The sequence below is a fragment of the Erithacus rubecula genome (assembly GCF_903797595.1).
Source record: "Erithacus rubecula genome assembly, chromosome: 15".
NCBI lineage: Eukaryota > Metazoa > Chordata > Aves > Passeriformes > Muscicapidae > Erithacus > Erithacus rubecula.
This window is the reverse complement of record NC_136667.1, coordinates 7,842,999-7,861,156: the sequence shown is the minus strand read 5'-3', so window position 1 is coordinate 7,861,156 and position 18,158 is coordinate 7,842,999. Positions and strand designations below refer to the sequence as shown.

Below are 18,158 nucleotides of genomic sequence, written 5' to 3'. Positions count from 1 at the left end.
CACTGAACTGAAGGGAACAAAGAATTCTCTCTCTGAATCTTTCCAAGAAGTCATTACTGATGTGTTTGTTTGGCACTTGAATATATTTGGGTCTAAGTTACAAGTTGATGATTTTCATCAGTCCAGCAACCCAGCATTTTCAATAACTTCAGCAGCTAACAAAGATATAAAACATTAAATACATTGGGGAAGGCTGCAGTAATTCCAATCAAATTCCACTTCAATGGTTTATTAATTCTCCATAGCATTAAAATAACATGCCAATGTTAGAAAGCAGAATGGCCTTGAGTACAGAGAGGGTGAGAGCCCAAACCTTGTGCTCAGCTCCATCTCTGTTCCACTACCCACCACAAACCATGGCTACTGCAGTCCATCCACTATGAGTGTGTGATTCTTGAAAGAGAAGAGGGCAAAGCAACTCAGCTTTTCTTCTCTGGGTTGTGCATGCTTCAAACATGGGTTCTCATTCAAAACCCATTTCTTTGGCCACAGTTTAATCTTCCCAGCCCAAGAACAAAATGCCATGCCATTACACTGAAAAGCAGTCAATCATATTTATTCACTCTTTGAACAAATTTACAGATCAAGTAACTGCAATAAAAAAATATTATAGCAAAATTTAGACAATTTCAAGCTAAAAAACCTTTTACCTTTAAAAGAGCATGTTAAAGGTGAAAGTATATTCAGACACTTGCTTTACATGCTGAAACACAGGCTCAAGAAATGAATCCATGAGGAAGTGTCAACTAGTGTTATTCAATACCTTTCTATATAGTGACCTAAACCATCCTTTGCATTTAAATCTTCCTTTTGGCCTAACACTTTCCATCCTTCCCCCCCCCCCCCCCCCCCCCCCCCCCCCCCCCCCCCCCCCCCCCCCCCCCCAACTCCTACGGCTTTACAAATTTATTTGGGTTTTTTTATTGGTTTGTTTTTTCAAAAGCAAATATATTTTGGTTTTGTCATACACACCAGCATAAAATTCAAAAGAATTTAGGGGCAAATACTTTTTTTCCTAGATTGCTACACTGAAAACCACAAAACTTTACATTACACTGTTATGCTTACTTATCTTCAAATTATACATTTCTGTTTGTCTAGTGGTCTGTGTTGAGCAACATTCCAGATGAGGTAGATTGAAGGAATATTTATCATTATAATGACATAAATGTTTCAGAGGGAATGAATTTGGCAAGGAATGTAATTACTCTTTCCCTCATGCTATTCCTTAATCCCTGGAATTTCAGAAAGTGCTACTAGCTGACTTTGTATATCCTGAGTTTTATCTCACTGAAATCCCTGAGGCTTTATTTTTACTGTGTCTTATTTATTATTTTTTATAATGTTGGGGTTTTTTTTAGCCTGATTGGAGATAAAAGGCATATGCTAATAGGGGGTCTGCTGGTTCTGCTACATTTCTATTCCCCTTTCTATCACTAACAAAAGGAAGACAAAACATGGAAAAAACTGTATTTGAAAGGCTCAGTGGACAATGGGGAAAGAATTTTGATTTATTGATAAGGAGGGAATAACTGCATAAAAGATGCACATTTGTAGCTAAAAAAAAAAACGTGGCACTCATTCTTCTTGCAGAACAATATGTTCTAAAAATATAGCATTTAGTTTCACTTTTATGACTGAATGGAGCTTGAAGACAGGGATGAACTTTAAAAGGTTAGTAGCTGTAAAGTTTGCTCCTATAAGGCTTATCAGGAGATCTCTTCCCAGCCTAAGACTGTCTATGTCCATGACTCACACGTCTACAGTTATCTGGAAGGAGCAAGAAATCCCTGAGCACTGACCATAAACGGCTTCCATGGATCTTTCTGTCTCCATTCCATTATCTTCTTCCTCCAGTACAATCAAGGTACCATTGTAACCACCCCTGCAGCACAGGGCAGAAACTAATGCTGAGAATGCAGAGCAGAAAAATGTCACATTTGTGCCAGAAAACACCTGCTGAGCTTTGCTGGGTAGAGAACCCTCAAAACAAAACAATCAAAGAATGAACAAAACAGCAACAAAAATACCTGTCAAACTGTTGCAGTAAAATATAGAAGAAAGCTTTTTTTAAAAAGTCAAATCAGCACCTTGTTTTATATTGCTAAGTCCTAGAGGGGAAGCTCAAATCAGTCTCATCATAATAGAAAGAATAAAATTTCTCCCATAGAAAACAGGTTGTCATCCCCTCTTCCCCAGATCCATCAGTTTGGCAGTAAGGATGGGTTTTGAAGCCTTTGAATTAGTTGGGTTTCAGTGGTTTAATATTTGCTAATCAGTTTGACCACAGCTCCTTACACTCATGCATCCATCCTGGTATTTTTGCTGGACAGACTCAGGACAACTTAGCAGCTAAAAATCAGGTGCCTTCAGGCCAATATGGCCAAAGTAGAATCACAGTCTGGTGAGACTCAATACAGTTATCTGCTACTGCACAGAACAAATAAAAAAATATTCTATTTCTCATTTTAAACATAGTATAATTCACCCAAGAAGTCCACGAAGGTGAGGCATCGGAGAAAAGGCAATTGACAGGGTAACAAAATTAAGCCTTTCCTATGAATATTCTGAACACCAGCTGGAAAGCAGAGAGGCTTTTCATACACATTTTCAAATTAAAAAAATACCCTTTTTGGTGAAAATTGACCAAGCCCCAGCTGATGGGCAGAAGCACAAGAAACCCAGGCTGTAAGTGCTGAGAGTGCCCAGCCCAGGCACACACACAAAGGGTTATCCACACACAGTCCATGCTCTGCCATCCCACCTGGCAGCAGTGGTAGCACTAATGACCCATCTACTGCAAACCAGCCTCATCCCACCTACTGCAAATACAGCCAAATACTTCAGAAAAGTCACAGTACTTGCTCAAAAATAAAAGAAACACCAAACCCCCGACAGTGTGGTCTGAGGCACAAACACAAGTGCAAGTGACAAGTAACAGGGCAGAGCTGGCTGAAGCCAGGGGATCCACAATGCAGCCACATGGAATTGCATGTGCAGTCACATGGAACATACATGCTCATCTTGACCAAACTCTGATGAGTATTTCTGGCAGAGATGGAAGAACAGCCACTTAGTGATGCATCTTCTGTGCACCAGAGAAAGCCAGAGTGGTCAGAGCTGGCCAATATCTCACAGGCCTCTTCACATCTACAGTCACCTGAGGTAGGGGAGCAGGAATCAGCTTCCTCCTCTTTCACTGATAAAGTAGAGTCTACCTGTTTTCTTTTTCAGAATAAGTGCTCTCTGAAGTTTCTGTTAAAATTAAAGAATGAATTTCCTCTTCTATAATTAACCGGTCAAAAGCATTCATGGGATCATCCTTTGCAGAGCTCTGGAAGAGAGGAACAACATTTTTAATAGTATTTCCTCCTGGTGAATGTTGCTTTTTCAACCCAGTAAGACAGACCCCTGTTCCACAACATATGCCCTGTATTATGGTGAAAATGCAGACAATAAACTGTGTTTTTCAGGGCCATGGCTCAGGCCTGGCTGACAGAAGGTGTCCTCTGCAGATGAAGGGTGGTCCCCACCTCAAGGGTGTTTCCAGCTATAGCCAACAGGTGAAGCTCAGGCAGCAGGATGGAGAATTGAGCATGTACACACTTTGTAGAGTTTTCACAGAGTACACAGAGAAAATTACACAGGGCAGTAACAAAACACTTGTGAAAGCACAACTAAGTGTAACAGCTGCCACGGTTACAGCCCTCGTGGCCAAGAGTCCCATCTGGGAGAACAACATTCACCACTCCTGTCAAGGCTTGGATTAGGGCTTGTCAGTGTGCTTCTCTTAGGATTTTTACAAAGGGCTACTGAGAAAGATTTATTTCTAAGTAAAAGTTTCCTTAATGGGTATTATGTTTATTTTCCCTGAAATAAGGCACTGCTCCAAACCTTTCATCAACTAATGCCTGAAACAACTATAGCTGCTTTTGTTCTTTTGCCAACAAGAAGCTATATGTCTGATTTACTTCCTAGCCAACAGACTGTGATAAATGTGAGAGTGCTAAAAATGTTAGTTTCTGGAAGTCAAATACAAATAGCTTCATTCAGCATCATAAATGTGATTAAGTAACAGAAAAAGACATGAATGTTCAGTAGAAGTCACTTAATGGAGTTGCAAAAGCAAACAAAAAATCCTCAAATCAAAACTCACATAGCAAAAGAAGCCTGACAATCAAAAAACTGCCACCCAAAAAACCTCAACCTGAAACAAATTTAAGGAACTAGCAGTCTGGAGCTACAGAATAATGCAATTCTACTATAATTGGAAAAGTACATACAGTTTAGGGGGAAGGCAGAGGGGGGAAAGTCAAACTTTTGGGTAATTGTTTCTGAACTTTAGTATTGTAAATACTTAATCTTCATATAATATACTTATACCCAGTTAATGATAAGACAGACACATGCAACCCTAAAAATCCCAGTTCAGTAGATTTGTTGGCCCTTACCAACCTGGGAATCCTCGTTCTGCTCTCCAAACATGCGCTTAAGAATTTCTCTAGGGTCTGGAATTGGTGGAAGAATTAATATCTTCAGCCTTAATTAAGGTAAAAAGAAAATATTTAAGTGAAAGATATATTAATATAAAAAGTCACAAAATCATTTAAAAATGTCAAAATCATATTTGGGTACAGTCAAGAAAATTTGTGGAGTCAGCTTTGTCATCACTGGCCAGCCTTCATTCTCTGGGCAACTGCACCCCTTTCTTATTTGTACTCCCCAAAACAGAAGGAAAGGAGAACGTTGACACAGACAGATTCTCAATAATTTTTCTTCTTGACAAAGACAAGAGCAAATGTAGAGAGATCATTATTTACCTTTTCAGATAAACTAGTAGGATTACTGTAGATACTGCTACGATTAGTGGAATGGTGATTATTAGAATAAAGTAGGTTGTAGAGTCCCTCTTCTGGCCTGGAAAACAGAAATTGTAGAAACTTAGAGATGTTTTGAGAGGCTTTTTAGGAACAATGACAACAAAATATTTAATTCTCCAATTTGTTCATAGACACAGTGCTTTTGCAAGTACATTAGCACTTTTGAAGACAGGACAGGCTCAGTTTTCAAATATGGGATTATAATGTAGATGTGTTTAGCAAGAAAATGCAAATGAGCAAGACTCAGGGCTGAAAAATTGGCTACACTGGGCATTGCATAGCTACACAAATGCCACCACTATCAACATATACAGCAGCACAGGCTGAGACTGACAGTGCTGCTGAAGGACTAGAGCTCTTCTGCCTTTTTTCACTCAAAATTAAATAGGTACATAGGAAGATGATCTTTGACTCCCATTTACTTAGCAAACATAAAGGTATTAAATGCCTTACAGATGAAGAGTAAAGTGCAACACAATGCAAGAACAAGTGCTCTCACCAATGCTCTTTTCTTCACTCCAGTCACTATAGAAATTGCTGTTGTAACACACCCACTTTGGTTTTGCTCTCACTTTGAAGGTGTACTTGCTATCAGAATCAACGCCAGGAATTGACACAGAATTCGTTTCAGACTAAGGGAAAAAAAGAAAAGGTAATTTGCTTTGTTCAATTATCAACATATTCTCAGTCACTTCTAAGACTATTTACATTGTGCAGCTAATGTATTCTGAATGTTTTGATGGAAGACCTTTTTATGGCTATGAAACCTCATTAAAAATAGGACATAGTGGCATTTAACAAGCACAGAGTGCCTAAATGCACATTCCAAAGCTAAGATTTAATCTCATTCACCACTACATCTATCATGCAGCACTTGGCATCAATGATTTACTAAGACTTGGAATTTGGAACAGTGCCTTTTTAATTTTTTTTTCCTTCTGAAAAACATCTGCAATTTACCCTGCCCTCCTTTCTTGTCATGGCATCATAACTGTGACCATACCGAAGTGTTTTGGGACACCTCTACAGAGAGGAGAACACACTAGGTAGGATCCAGCTGCACTTATTTTATATCCAAAATCAGTGTATCTGAGAGTGCACACCTCTTTCTTCCCCTTCGTGCTCAGTCTTTATCCCCTTGCTTATCTGTATGAGATTCTCTGTTCTTGTGTGCACCAGCAGCTCATTTTTCTTTAGGACAATCAGATCACAGCACTCAAGACCAACAGCAGGAAAACTTAACACCAAGACACCAAAATCCATATGCTGAGAAGCTTACAGCCATCATTTCCTGATAGTAAATCCTTCTGCTCTCACACACTAACAAATTGCCCTAAAAAATTATGGGAAGGATTCATAAGACTTGGATGAATTTTGATGTACAGCTTTTACTAACATAAACTTACAGCATGAGAGAAAAATCCTACACTCACACAGAACTTCCAGCTCTGGCACCCAACCCATTAACATGTCAACAGGTGCAGCTGCTCATTTTCAACTGCAATTATTACAAAAGATTCACATAAAAATATCAGTAAGGAAAACTTACTTCAATCATCTGAATGTCCAAATCACCATTGTAACGTTTAACTTCATAGTGTAAACAATTTTTCTGGAAAGTTTCTGATTCACTCCATTTTACATCAATTGTATCATCAGTCTTTGACACTGTCAATTTTCTTGGTGTGGCAGGTTTTACTGAAATGCAAAATGGAATAATTAGTTAAAAAGTTTATGTCATTGCTTACAAAAATTGTTCAGTCCTGTATTACAGAATATTACATTTACACCAGATTAAAAAGAGAAAGAGGAAAAAGCTAACAATGGTAAGTAAAAAAAAAAAAAAAAAAAAAAAAAAAAAAAAAAAAAAAAAAAACCCAGAAAAAAAAGAGTGAATCCAACTAAAGAATAAGAGTAGAAGCTAACAGAAAATTACCCCTCTCCCCTCCCCACCAGATACCCATCCCACAGAAAACAAACTCTTGCCTACATAATTTCAAATCAAAGGTCAGTAGAAGAAGGGAGCATCTAATCTCATTGTTTCACCCATATTTTTTGAGGTGAAACTTTCTCTAACACAACAATATACTACCAAACTACTTATTTTAATTATATTTTTATGATGTGGTGTTAAGCTTACCAAGGGTGGTAGGATTTTTAATTGCACACACAGGCCTAATTTCTTCAGAATCACTGCTGATCAAAATACTTATATCAGGATAAGTGAGGGTGTCTTTTGGAAAGGTAAGATTGAAAATGCATTCAAAGATTCCTTGGTCTACAGAGGAGTTGCTACACTTCTTAGGTTTTTCCAAGCCATCAAACCTAGAGGAATAAAATGATTCTTGTAAAATTCAGAAGAAAAGGACAGCAAGGGGAAAGCTTGTTTATAAATATGTGTTACAAATTCTAAAGACTGATATTGCATTAAAGCTATGCTATAGCACATAAAAAAGTGAGGCTAAGCAAAGTGAGCAGGCTGTAATCTATCTCAGGCCTTAGAAAGAGTATTGTTTTTGTGAAGAGTGCCAAGGAACAGAAAGAGAGGCAGGCTTGCTTTATATCAAAGAGAACAACTGCTGCCAGCTTTGGTTCACATTTTCCACATGGGAGAACAATTCTAAGGAGCAAAGAATATTTAAAACACAAACTAATTTAGACCATTTCTTCTCAATGGAATTTCACTTCTGTGACAAAATGAACTGATCAACCTCCTCTAGCTCTGCTTCAAGTATTGCAACTCTTGAGATAGTTGTTTCACCTATTTATCTGATTTGCTTTTCAAAATGTCAGTATCCCCTTCCAATAATAGAGAAGTTAGGAAGACAAACTTCTTCCTTGCTTCTCATTGTTGCCAAAGCCCCAATGAAAATACACCAGTAACCTTTCCTTCCAAGAAAAACAAAACCAAAAAAACCCACCTCACTGGCATTGTGAAAAATGTATCTTTCAGTCTAAAACTGGAGTGTTTTCTTAGCTTTTGGCTTTAAAATCTAAAAATTATCCTCTCAAAGAAGCATGAATTAAAACACTTTAAATCATTACAGGTACATATTCCATTTAAGATTAAGGGCAGGTTGGTAATACATAGCTCAAATATAAAGCATTATTCCAGTAAGTATCTCTATACTCAGAAATTCAGATCTTCAACAATGTATTGGTCCTGTTCTTGTAACAAAGGAAAAGTTTGAGCAGCAGTCTAGACAGGGAACAAACAGTCCCCCCATGTTAATGAAAGGAGCAAGTTTTCTGCTGTTTGCCACCCAAATAGTCTGAATTGAACAGCTGAATAGGAGACTGCCACTGGAGAAGAGCAAAAAGTTTATGTAGTTAGCTCAAATAAGACAGAAAGCTGATTTAAAACTACAGCGTGGGGCTTTCAAAATGGAAACTCCACTATTTCTACAGAAGCTAATGCAATCTGGCATTTCACAAGCCCCATCAAGGTGCAGAAGTATGCATAGATTAGCTATCAATGCCAAGAGCTGGCTCACACAACTCTGTTCCCTTGGAACAAGGCACCATTTATGGCTGTCCAGTGGCCAGCAGGGATGATGATGATAAAAAGATGTTCTTCATAGCTTTAAAGGTGAATCAGTTATTTACAACATGGAAGATGCAAACAGAAGCACTACTAAGAGTTATTAATGCTTTCATACCATTTCCCAATGGTTTATGAACTGACACATACATTTGTGAGTGATCCTAACTTAAACAGCAAACTTCTTCTGCAAAGAAAGCAATACATTGGTCTATCTTAGCTCTTAATTATTCCCTCTTTGAATCAAGGGCCCAAAAATATAGAAAGCAGTAACAGTTTGTTAATATGGGCTGCCAAAGCAGACAGAATATATCAGCTTCCCCAAGTCTTGGCCATAGCAGCTTCTGACCCCTTTCTGTTGGATGGGACTGAACAGTAACTTAGACACAATGCCCTGGGAACTTTCAAAGCAAGAGGGAGCAGACAAGTGGAATGTGTCATGTAAAACTAAAGATTAGTCCTGGAGCACTTTAGAGCTGGGAATACAAATCTCCTACGAACCAGTAGGACAAAGTGTAGCTGGTGTCACTGCTTGCATTCTCCCCAGGACGCCAGGTACAAGCCATGTACTCCAAATTGTGCCAAACACAGCTCAAGTCAACAGCAGCAGTACCCAGAACACCTGCAAGGCAAGTTGGAAATGTTCTCTAAGATTTATTTTGTCCAAGTTTTCTGTGTTTTTTTCAGAAGTAAAACATTTCATTTTACATAACTGAAACTGGAAGGCAGAAATGGGTTGGTTACCTCTCAGACTACACTGCCTGTTCAGCACAACAAATTATGAATTCCAGTTGTTTAGAGCTTGCAATGGCTGAAATCTCAGCAGAGTAATTTCTAGAGGCAAGCCAACCATAACAGCAAATCCCAGTGTTCACCATGGCTGAATTGCTACTTAGAGTTACCAGATGTTAAGGACAAGGTATTGAGTCAGGAAAATATTTATTTCTACTAACCTACAAGTACTTTAAAAATAAGTAAAAGTAACTGGTAATTACAGGGAAAACTATTAACAAAGTTAAATGATATTACAGCCATCAATGTCAACCATAATTAAAAGCTGACTATTTCTATCTTCTCCAAATACTGTATTAGTTGCTTGGTGTTCTGAATATGGAAATACCTCTGAGTCTTAAATATTGACAAAAGAAACACTTTTTAATTGAGATCCATATACCTTTAGACATTAAAATTTAACATTTGGAAACTCAAGTCACATCAATACAAATCAGTAGTTAGCAATTGTGAATAAGTCAATGGATTACCCAGGCAGAGCAATTATGGAATAAAGTCTCTCATATTCAATCTAGCATTTCTGTTTGAGTTCTTTGCTCTGTATTATCATACTACATTTTATTGGGTACTTTTTCCTTGTAACAAGTAGCAATTTCTCCATGAACTAAAAACTAAATTAATGTTAAACATGGATCTACTTTGAAAGTCCAAGCTTGCTTTGTCCCTGCAGCAGCAGCTAAGACACAGGGAAATGACACAGGCTTTCCTATTCTGTGAAGTACACAAAAATATTTTATCTGCAAACAGACTTTTAAAAGCCCCAGCCTGTTTAGTACATGCTGTCCTAATGATCTGCTTCCCTGATTTTCCAGAACCATTCTGGCAGACACACACACAGGCTTGATATAAGGTCTCTGATTCTCCCAACCACATGTGGTTTTCATCCACATCAAGTCATGCTCCTGGGTTAAAACAGACTTTTAGGCAAGAGGCTCATTTTCTTGCTGTACATCCTAACTTCAAGCATTCAGCAAAATACTCCCCAAAATCTTCTTCCTAACAATTTTGCTGTGGTTGCCTTACTTCTGCGTGTCAATAAACAAAAAATACTTTTTCTCTATTCATTTTGCTGTGCTTTGTAGACCCCACTCATCTTTTTTGAAAAAGACAGAACCCTATTACAATTATTTAAGCAATTTTTTTCAACAAGTTGTTAAATTTGCTACATTTCTCCTCCTACATGGACAATTGTAGGGTTATTTTATGGACTTCTGTTTATACAGAAAAATCATAAAAAATAAACTGACTTGAATCCCAGTCATGAAGGCATCAGGCTTAATGGAGTCTAAGCTCTCTCTTATGCCACAGCCACCAAAACCAAAGTTGCTCTTACTCCATTCCTGGGTTTAGATGGGGGGCATAAAACCAAAACATTTGTCATACCCCCTCAGACACACAGGAATTCCTGTCAGTGTAAGGATATATCACAGACCCTCAGAAGGACTACAGCTCAAAGCAGGCAGAAGAGAAATAACAGGAACCACACTGCTGCTTTGGAAGAGCACTTTGATTTTACAAGCTTGTCCAGAAGACTTTAGGCATCAGAGGAGCCCTTATTCTGTTTAAGCCCTATTAATAAAACCAGCCCTTTTGTCTGGTATTTCTCTAAGATATATTTTATGATTCTTGTTTAAAGAGCAGAGAAAAAGCCAAGTCTCCTCAGGCCAAGAGGAGTCTGGCTCTGCTGGCATTACCTTTAGGCAGAAGGGAGATCTCCACCCAGGGACTGGGCTCACTGGTGCTGTCATTCTTGCATTCACTTCTCACTCTGAAGCGCATTTTCTCATTCAGGTGGATATCTGTCACACGGAATAGGTTCTTACTCCATTCCTGGGTTTAGATGGGGGAAGAAAACCAAAACATGTGTCATACCCCCTCAGACACACAGGAGTTCCTACCAGTGTAAGGATATATTGCAGCCCTTCAGAAAGACTACAGCTCAAAGCCAAAGGAAAGCAGTGTCTGACTATGTGGGAAGACTCAGCATCACTTGGCTGTGCTTTTTCTTTTTCAGGCACAGTCAGAGCTCACAAAGAAAAACCCTGTGACCTACACTCATAAGCAAAGGCCACACAGAGATTAAGAAATAAGTATAACATAGGGGAAAATTATCCTAGAATAAGTCTTGGTGGATAATGCAAAATAAGCATGTTTATACTATAGATGTATAAACAGGCGCTTACAGATCTGACCTTCACCTTTCTGTGTGCACATGAGGGCATGACCAACAAATGAAAAACATTTGAAGACAACTAAAAAGCAGCGAGATGAGTTTGGACGATTTAAAGAGCAGAAGAAAAACCTACCAAAACAAACCCATAAATGGCTATTAAAAGCAGTAACATCACATCAAGCCCAAGTAGTTCATGATCTTCCATTTTGAGTATGTTTGTGTGAGAAACAGGCTCACCATTTTATCACACACTTTCTTGACCATCTTTTCTTGGACTAGGAGGATGCCTTTTAGTTAACTGGAAACTCAATACAAAACAAATATTTTTCTTATGGCCAAAGAATGCTGCAACCACTCATATAAAAAAATAATATATATTGGCACTAATGAGAGAGCAAAGAAATCAATCAAATGTACAGATTAGGTTTGTCTGGGTTTGAAAGACAGGTGTCTTCCAGGGAAGGCGAGAACTTCCCTTGGAAGGGAAAATGTGCCCCCTTTTCCTGCAAATTATTCTAACTCCAAAATAACAGGGCTTTCAGGCAAAGCTATGTGAAGAGGAACATCAGTTCTTTGCTGGTGTGTGCCTGCAGAGCAAGGCCAGCAGCAGGAACAGAACACAAAGCCAGGCACAGCCTCTCTGGGCGGCGGCACCTTCCCTGCGCTGCAGTTCCGGGCACGGCCAGCAGGGGCGCTGGGGGCTCCCGGCCGGGCAGGGCCAGCATTCCCCCGCGCCTGCAGGGGGCGCTGTGGCGCGGCCGCTCTCCCTCACGCGGCAATGGCGGCCGGGCCGGCACTGAGAGAAGCGGCTTCCTCTGCAAACCCCAGGGCAGCGGTGTCAGTGCCCCTCTGGATGGCGAACAGGCTGCAGCGGAACCTCAGAAGCAGCAAGCTGGAACGGGAGAGGTGAGCAAAATGGCGCAGTAATGAAGGAAATGTGTCAGAACCTCCGCAGCTGTAGCAGGAGCCGCGGGGTGTCCCGGCAGCAGGAGTGTGGGGTTACAGAGCAGGGAAAAACCCAGAGCAGAGGCAGAGGAACGGCGGGGCTGGGCAGCAGCAGCCCCAGACACGGCCAGGAGAGGCTCCTTTGGAAGGGGAAGGGGCTCGGGGTCCCAGGTTTTCCCTGAGGCACCTGAACAGGTGGTGAGGGTCCTTTCTAGTGAGGTCGGGTGTTAATAAGGCCCCAGTGCAATGGCTGCTGCCACGAGCAGAGCTTCATTCACTCTGCTCACTCATGGTAGGAGAAAATAGTGGGAGACAGGACTCCTCAGTGGTGGCAAATTCTTCCCACAGCGATGGCAGCCTGTGATCCCAAGAGTGAGAGAGAGCTCGAAGCTGAGCCCGGCCAAAATCCCAAAGTCTCTCTGTCCTTCCCAAGAGAAAAGCCCCAGCAAAGGGGCTGCAGCCACTGCACCCCTTCATCCCACCTTGACCACTTCTTTTGAATCTCTTAAGTATCAGTTATCATCTCTTAGCAACAAATACGAGAAAATTTCCTTAAAAAAAAAAAAAAAAGGAAAGAAAAAAAATCCTAATCTCCAACAGGTTCTCTGAGAAAAAATATGCAGCAAAATGTACAGTCTCTTTCATCCCAACCTGTGCAACTGCTGACTCTCAGCTGATGACATTAATATCTCTTAGACCCTTTCAAAAACTCATTCAGCTCTTTAACCAAAGAGACTTTCGACTTGCTGATTTGTTAGTGAATCAATCAAAATAGGTAAACAGGTTTCTGTTATGTTAGCAGGTTCAACTGGCTCATCTAAAGGTCCAATGAAGATTATTAGAGATCATTAGTATAAAAGTGAAATGTCATCCTTTTAGTAGTGACATTAAATCAGCTCAGCTGTTTGCTAAACCACAGTCACAGAACCATAAAACAGTTTGAGCTGGAAGGAAGCTCAAAGATCATTTGGTTCCAACTCCCTCACTGTGGGTTCCTGCCTTCCTCTAGAGTAGGTTATTCAATGCTCCATCCAAACTGACCAAACCACATCCCTAATCATGTCCAGGATATCCTGGAGCTGTGAGAAAAAGTAGAGTGGTTAGCACGAAGAGACCAATGTTAGCATCAGGCTGCAAGACTGTAACAAGGCTCAACAACAAAGGACCGCTTCAAGAGGCATCATATCAATTGTAAACATATCTGAAATAGCAGGACTGCCTCCCCGACAGCTGGCATCTACCAAAGTCTTCAAATTCAAATTATTGGGATTACGGATTTATTTTCTTACTGGCAATAAACTGTAAAAATACTTGTCCTACAGCCCATGGCAATGGCACCATGGCAATGTCCTGACCAAACAGCGGCTAATCCACAGCCAGCAGCACATCTGGGCTGTGAACCATCTAACACAGAAAACAAAAGCCCAAAACAAATGTGTTACATTACTTCTATTCCAGGCAACAAACATGCTCCATATGGTCTTCAAAACACAACAACCCCATAAATAACTGTAATTGCAAAGAGAGGGTAAATGGGGGAATGTTAATTCTTGGCATCACCTCCAAAAGACACAATGTTGTCAAACCACTAAATCTGCTTGTCTCTTTAAATTGAGTTCAAAGCAGAGGAGAAAGGCCTTTGCAAATTCCCACTTAACTCTTAAGGGTGTAGACTACCCTTGTATCTGTGTTTTCTAGAAAGTTGAATAAGCAAAGACTGATACAAGACTTTTCCCATTATTATTGCAGTACTTCTGTGTTACCATCAGCACTCAGTTATCAGAGAGCAACAGACAGATTTTTCTGATCTGAAGATCCCATATGCTGGTATGATTCATTTTTGAGGTTTTGATCCCATGATAAGAATGAATTGTATTTATGCATGTGTAAATGCTCTCCCACACAGAGTTTTATAACAGTAAGACATTTACTGGAACACGGAGTTTAAAGAGGTGATATACTTACCTCTCTGTCATCAGGAACCCCATCAATGATGACAGCACTGGAATACTCCAGGTTGCAGCTACTGCTGATGTTCTCTGGGGGGTTCCATGTCCAGTTCAGAGTACAGATATGGATAAATGAATAATTCAAGTTCGATGGAGATGGAAGAATTTTCGCTCCTGGAAGAAAGGAGTTACCAGTATAACAATCCTGTTGGCCCATACTTTACCATTAGTAATACTGGCAGATTTTTGACTCTGACAGAAAAGAACACAAATAACTTCTCAGCTTTGTCATCTCATAATTGCTACCAGATAAGGTGCCCACTAAAGTGTTTCTAATATTCTTGTTATCTCAACTCATAAACAATTTAAATATGCACAAATTAACTGAAAAGTAATTTTTAAGAAGTTGTAGCCTACAACAACATAGTGGTTGTGGTACTCGAGTTTTGCACATTGCAGGAAGATGAACCATGTGCTGAAACTTTAGCAAAAACAGTATATACATTCTGTGGGGAAATTAATACTTTGTTTTCCCTAAAAGTTATCCATCAGCACAGTTTTAAAGAGATATCCTTAAAAAGTCAAATGACTACATCTTGCAACAGCTGTAAGCTAGAAGCACAATTTAAGCAGAGATTGCAAATGCAAGAATGTTAAAAAACAACACATCACTTTCTCAATTACCTATTAAAAATATAATACTATGTTCCGGTGCAGTGAGCAAAACCAGTGGGGGACAAGTAGTAATTTACTTCTGGCACTTCAGTGGTACATTTTTTCACCTCCCCAAAAGCCAATGAGAAGCAGAACAGGGCCACAACTCAGAGATGGCAGCAGCAATAAATCCATTTGTGCATTGACCCTTCCTTTTCTTGTGCATTGAGTCAATGCCTACTCAAGACCCATCACACAGCCTGAAGGTCATATTAGAAAACAAAGAGGGGAAATGCAAAAGAAAATGGCAAAGTTCCAGTAAAAAGTAGTGTCAGACATCGATTCTAGAAAACATCGCCAATTGGGAATTCCCTAAGAAAGTGAAAGTGGATTTTGTTTTTTTAAGGCGCCACTCTAATGTGTACTGTGAGAAGATATTGAACCAGAAGCCCAATGAGACTGTTTCTCAGAGTATCTCCAGCAGTCACCACTGAGGCACCACCATTTGTTTGCCTGTGGACAGTGCACCCTTGTTACTCAACAGTTTCACAAACACTTCAGATATCAACTAGAGCTGCATGTCTTGGTGTCCCAGGGAACCAAGTTCAACCCATCCTAATATCCAAGAGAGCTCACAGGAAAAGGGCAGAATAAATCCTTCAAGATCAATTTTCCCATTCAGGTCACAGTGCAGTCCCACTTCCTTTTGCTAGCACAAGGAAGAGGGAAGATAGAGAAGCAAAACAGCTTCCTTGAGCAAGAATTCTGCTCAAAGCATCCATGACACCATTATCTTACATTTCCTGAAAGCCAGACCAGCCAAATCTTGAAGGGAATTCATCAAACTTCTGGAGGTCTCTCAGACCTTTGCATAGTTCAAGGACAGGCAATGGTAGAGATCAGGCACCATTACCATCCATGTGTATTCACAAATAATAATTACAAGGATTCACCGATTTAGTCTGAATATGCCTAATTTGTTTGAAGACTTAAAGTTTTTGGGATTTTTGCTTGAGCAGAAAAGAGAAATTTTGGTTCTTGCAAAAAAACAGTCTCCAGTGAGAAAACTGAATGTAGCTAGAACATCTTTGCTTATTACCTCTTCCACTTACAAAAACTTAGGACAGGCTTTAGGAACAGCCTTGGGACATTAAGTTTGCAAATGCTGAGTCCTTTTAATAATTAAAAAAAAAGAAAAAGAAAAAGTTTTTGAACAAGAGTATCACAGCTCCAAGCATTCTATCTTGTCATGATTGAAATTTTACCTACAGCAGCCAAAAACCATTAAAAAATGTTATCCCTGATTGCTATTCTGAAGTTCTAAACATTTTCTTCTAATAGGTTTGATTAGAAGCTATTGTGCTTAAGTTTGCAGATTTCTAGCCACAGAAAGAAGCACTAATATTCAAAGTTTATAAATTAATCAGTAAATTGTATTAGTGTAAAAAGTTTAAATCTAGTAGGTTTTTGATTATTCTATAGAATTCTGAAGCTTGTGTTTTAATGTTTTTGATTCAGCTTTTATTCATAGGTTAGGCCAATCTCATACTTTTGTCTGTGTAAAATATATTCTCATGCTCTTGTTATTAAAACTTCGGTAGCAATTTTGCAGAACAACTCAATGACCAACTACAAAATGTAGGCAAGCCGTTATTTCACTCTTAAAATGCAAAAATCACAGTGGTGCCTCTAAGAAAAGGAGCACAGCAGTAGCCATCAGAGATTAGGTGAGGCATAGAAAAATGTTATTTCTAAAAGCCCTAACGAGGAAAGGTCAGTAAATCCTTTGCATCAAGTACCATGGGAGTGTTGTAAAGGAATAAAAAACTCATCCTATTTTTATTCTGTCGTCTTGCATTTCCTGAAAGTTGATTTCATAGTGATAAACCCAATTGCAGACAGTTGAAAAATGGCAATTCTTTAACGTCTGTCGTTGGGTTTTTGGATAACGTAAGCAGAGAGCGAAGCTTCAAGCCCGGATCCTTAGGAAGTCCTCAAAGACACGCACACATCTTGCCTAAAACTAAACATTCGTGCTTCCAAAATCGGGAATACTAAGGGAAGAGCGAAGGCTCAGGGCGAGGAAGGCTCAGCGTGCCCGCACGCGGCGGAGCCGCTCCCGCACCGGGAGGAGAGCGGGCTTCTGCTTGGGGTTTTAAAGCAGAGACTGTCCCGGGAAACGAAGATGGATCTTGAAACATTTCTGCCGACCCTGCCAAGAGCTGCCTGACCGAAAGAGGAGAACAAATTTTCATCAACCCTGCTCCTGGTAAGCGGCAGGGCAGGGCGCGCAGCCGGCGCTGCCTCGCACACGGCTGACGAGCTTCGGGCGATTTCTATTGCAAAATGAAAGCATTTCCCTTCCATCCATGTCCGCAGGGATGCTCCCGGGGCCGCGACCGAGCCGCCCGAGCCGCGCACGGAGAGCCCGGAGCGGCCGCTGCAGCCCCGGCACCGCGCCCGACGCGGAGCGCAGCGCGCAGCCGGCCCGCGCCCCTGCCCGCGCCCCTGCCCGCGCCCCGCCCGCTCCTACCTGCCGCCGGGCCCGCGGCCACCACCCAGCACACGGCGAGGAGCAGCGGGCAGGGCAGCGGAGCTGCTGCGGCTGCAGCCATGGCTCGGCCGCCCCAGCGCGGCCCCTCGCTCCCACTTCCCGTCGAGGGGCTGGACCAGCCGGGAAAGGCGGCGTGACGGGACGGGACGGGCCGGCCCGCCCAGGTAACCCGAGCCAGGCGGGAGGAGCGGCCCGGCCCCGCCACCTGGGCAGCACCGCCCCGGGCCGCAGAGCTGGGCAGGGATGGGGACATCCCACGGCGCCGTCCCACGGCCCCACACTGCCCGCACGGCCATCCCTCTGTTGTCACCCCTCCCTCGCTCCCTGTGCCGCCTCTGCGCTGCACTCCGCTGAGCGCTGAGACACTTCACAGAATCAATTCCATTGGAAAAGACCCCGAGTTCACTGAGTCCCCTTGCTCTGGAGCCATCGGTGGCTTCCCGAGCCCGGAGTTGGCCGTGCCGCAATCGCGGAGCCGCAGCGATGCCGCGGGACGCGGGCGGTGCCCGCACGGCCCCTGCGAGGACCGCACCCGCTCCGCGCCGCTGCCCCGCGTGCCCTCCGTGTCCCCTCACATGGCGCTGCAGCGCGGCCACACACTCACCAAGATCTCATTCTGTGAGTCAAAGTCGTTTTCCTTTTATAACCGTGTTCACACTTATCGGCTACA

The 18,158-nt window shown here is 41.5% G+C and overlaps 1 protein-coding gene across 1 annotated transcript; it reads right to left on the bottom strand.

The window, feature by feature from the left end:
• Positions 1-531: 531 nt before the first annotated feature.
• IL13RA1 (interleukin 13 receptor subunit alpha 1) lies at positions 532-17,792 on the bottom strand. Its single transcript, XM_079318911.1, has 10 exons — positions 17,468-17,792; positions 14,297-14,454; positions 10,908-11,043; positions 8,923-9,043; positions 7,021-7,205; positions 6,430-6,578; positions 5,380-5,512; positions 4,821-4,917; positions 4,456-4,540; positions 532-3,334 (listed from the first exon to the last, which is right to left on the bottom strand). The coding sequence occupies exons 1-10, from the start codon at positions 17,739-17,741 to the stop codon at positions 3,215-3,217; spliced, it is 1,458 nt and encodes a 485-aa protein (XP_079175037.1). The 5' UTR covers positions 17,742-17,792; the 3' UTR covers positions 532-3,214.
• Between the last annotated feature and the right edge of the window lie 366 nt (positions 17,793-18,158).

What these genes read in the sequence shown, in the direction of transcription:
- IL13RA1 (XM_079318911.1), bottom strand. Translation starts at nt 17,741, where the DNA reads ATGTCCCCATCCCTGCCCAGCTCTGCGGCCCGGGGCGGTGCTGCCCAG. An exon ending in AGCTACACTTTGTCCTACTG is followed by an intron (nt 7,206 to 8,922) that starts GTTCGTAGGAGA and finishes TTATTCCTCTAG; the next exon opens with GTTTGATGGCTTGGAAAAAC. An exon ending in TGGACATTCAGATGATTGAA is followed by an intron (nt 5,513 to 6,429) that starts GTAAGTTTTCCT and finishes TTTTTCCCTTAG; the next exon opens with TCTGAAACGAATTCTGTGTC.